This window comes from Drosophila montana, unplaced genomic scaffold, assembly GCF_035044405.1.
Source record: "Drosophila montana isolate Dmon_TW-CO22-7 unplaced genomic scaffold, ASM3504440v1 contig_3733_1, whole genome shotgun sequence".
NCBI classification, from domain to species: Eukaryota; Metazoa; Arthropoda; class Insecta; order Diptera; family Drosophilidae; genus Drosophila; species Drosophila montana.
In genome coordinates, this window is record NW_026998620.1 from 1,947,713 (window position 1) to 1,950,700 (window position 2,988).

The following is a 2,988-nucleotide window of genomic DNA, read 5'->3' on the forward strand; positions in this document are numbered from 1 at the left end:
GTCGACGTCGGCGTCGCACATAAATGCTAATTGGCTTAAATGTGCGTGTGCACACGTGTGTGTGTGTGTGTCTGTGTGTGTGTGAGTGTGTATGGGTGGGTGTGTGCATGTCCTTTGGGTAAGCTTTTGCTATAAGCGACAGCGGCAGCGGCAGCGGCGACGACTGCGGCTGGCTTCACATTTTCAGGTGTTCAAACTAAAACATTTTATAGTTTGGTTAATTGTCAAAGCTGTGTGGCAGCCAAAAAATACCAAAAAAGAGCAAGAGGGGTCGGTGGGGGGATGCGGATACGGGTGCGGGCTGCCCCAAACCTTTTATGACTTAATTATTCGTCGGGTTTTGTGGCTGCGTCGGCGGTTATTGAGTACGGAACAACATGAAAACTGATACAAAGAAAAGACAGATGGACAGACTCAGAAATAGAGTCGGGCGCAAATGTCGTGTTTTGTTTCGTGACACGAAAGCACGTTGTGCTTGTGCTAAGAAGTTAAATCTTGTTATTGAGCATGTCAACACGATTGGTGTAGAAAATTAAGGACTATAGGTGGGCAATCAAGCAAGTAAAGATAATATCTGTATCAGAATGATTATCAGCAAATGAAATATTTCTTTAAATTAAGTTTCTATCCATTTATTCTTAAAATTGGCCAACTAAACACACTTGGATATATTTGGGACTTGCGCTTTAATTCACGCATAATCATTAAAAAAATATATATTTAAAATATATATACATTAAAATATATATACAAAAAAATATACATAAATATAAATAATAGTCTACTGAAATATTGTAATTAAAAAATATATATTTTTTTTTGTATATTTGTTTTTCCGTCAGTTTAATTTCTTGGGCAAATCCAAATATTGTTATATAGAATAAAAACGTTTTATTTATACAATTCCAAATAAAAGAGAAGTTTTTGTTTACTTTTCAGATTAGTTGGGCAATCCGAATATTAATAGTATTGTGTAAATAAAAATAAAAGATTTCTAAAAACTTCGACGAATTTTTTTTGTGACATTTTAAAGCTATTTTGGAGGAGTAATATTAGAGCGAGTGAGAGAGAGAGAGTAACATTGAGGTTTCGTGCATATCGTGTTTTCGTGTTTGGTTTGCTTTTCAAAAAAGACGACACGCGCCCAACTCTAGAGAGAACTATAAGAGTCGCCTTCAAGTGGAATAAAAAGAACTGAAAGAAATTGCACATAAAACAGCGCAAGAAGCGTAAAAATTGTTTTGTTTTGGGGTGTTGGCTGGGCGGGTGGGGTGGTGTTTTTTGGGGAAATGGTGAAAATTGAAAACAAGTGAAATAAAGTGATTTGGCGTTGCGAGATTTTGTGCGTACGCGTGCGTTTTCTATTCAGCGCAGATTGGTAAGAATTTCGCCTTTTGTGTGGCCGCAATTCGATGGGTTTTTATGTTTATTCGCCTTCACTCCATTACGACTTTATGCTCTTTAGCAGACAATCAACATTGTTGTTGGCTATATCAGTTGTCTTTCGTCTTCTGCTTGGAATTTGACTGAGTGGTGGAAGGTGGCAATGGGTGGGGGGGGGGGGCAATGCCCGTGTAAAAATGCAAATTACAAGTGGAATGACTGAATGAATGATTGTCATTGCTGTGAGCTTTTTGTTGGGAATTTTGAAACGGGCGCTGATAAATAGCAAACGCTTGGCCAGGCTTATAGCTAACACCCCATATATGCCATAATTTATGCAAATTAATTTATAAAAAGGAAATAAAGTTAAGAGAAGAGAAGAGAAAAATATAATATATATATGGCATAGCCATAGACATATTTCACGCAAGTGCGACAATTTTCGCGCTTATGGCCAGCGAAAAGTACATAAATATAGTGCGCCTTAAAGTAGACTCATTTATATGGCTTTATGCGCAATTTCAGGCGCTGACATTTATGATGTATTGTTATGTATGAGTATATATGCATGTGTGTGACTTTATGTGTGTTTGTGTGTGTGTGTATTCATAGCAACTGACATGCGTCTGACGAATGGCTCGCTGACTGGCTGACTGTCCGACTCGCTGACTTCTTGACTGACTAACCTGGCCTGAGGTCACTGGGGCTCAGACATTTTGTATGATATTTCACCTGTATGCTGGTTACGGTTACACTGTCTAGTCAGATGCTAGTAGGCGGCACATTAAATTCAAAAAATGTACAACAAAAATCCGACATAATTTGTATTTCCAACGAATCTGAACAGCTTGCCGCCTATGTGAGCAACGACAGAGAAAACGACAAAAAAAATTCCTAATAAAAATATATAGAAAATTGTACAATGCCTGAACAGCCGAGCACATCCAATCCAAAGCCGACACCGGCAGGCAAAGCGACCAAAAGCACCAAAGGCCCCAAAGATACCAAAGATGCAAAACCCGCTCCAAAGCCACCGGTCATACGCACACCGATGCCCAATACACATGATCGGGTAAGTGGAAAACATATATATATATCTATATCATATCAGTTCTGACTAACTCTTCTTGCTCTTCAGATATGGAAGATCATGAAGATGTAGCACTAAATAGCATCCAAGTTAACGGCAAACTTTTATTTACAGCCTTAACAAAACTAGAGTCATTTCATTTTATATGATAAGGCTTGTTGCTTAGTTTAATATCTGAAGATACTATTAAAAACGAATTGCCGTTAAAACTTGTGTCCTTTATTTGCTGAATAAAGCGCAAATGTACCTAGCAAAAAACCCACTCTTATATTACCCAAGAGACGACTGGAAGGCGCGCAAGGCGCATGCGTGCGAAGTTAAGAGAGAGTTTCCTTTCTCTTCGGCAATTTGCTCTTAAAAGCAGCTTAGAGCATTACTAGAGCAAGTAGTTAAAACAAAAACTAATAGCTGAGATAAATTATTAAAAAGTAAATTAAGCGTAATATAATCGGGCATAGCTAGGCTTTGAGCTGAGAGCTGCTCGAGGCAATTAATATAGATTATTATTTAAACAT

The 2,988-nt window shown here is 38.0% G+C and overlaps 1 protein-coding gene across 1 annotated transcript; it reads left to right on the plus strand.

The window, feature by feature from the left end:
* The first annotated feature begins 2,137 nt into the window (after positions 1–2,137).
* On the plus strand, positions 2,138–2,731 carry LOC135436513 (uncharacterized). Its single transcript, XM_064694134.1, has 2 exons — positions 2,138–2,455; positions 2,522–2,731. The coding sequence occupies exons 1-2, from the start codon at positions 2,306–2,308 to the stop codon at positions 2,543–2,545; spliced, it is 174 nt and encodes a 57-aa protein (XP_064550204.1). The 5' UTR covers positions 2,138–2,305; the 3' UTR covers positions 2,546–2,731.
* The last annotated feature ends 257 nt before the right edge of the window (positions 2,732–2,988 follow it).

Excerpts from the sequence above, each read along its gene's own strand:
- LOC135436513 (XM_064694134.1), top strand. The coding sequence starts at position 2,306 with ATGCCTGAACAGCCGAGCACATCCAATCCAAAGCCGACACCGGCAGGC. Across the intron at positions 2,456-2,521 it reads TGCCCAATACACATGATCGG|ATATGGAAGATCATGAAGAT; the intron begins GTAAGTGGAAAA and ends CTTGCTCTTCAG.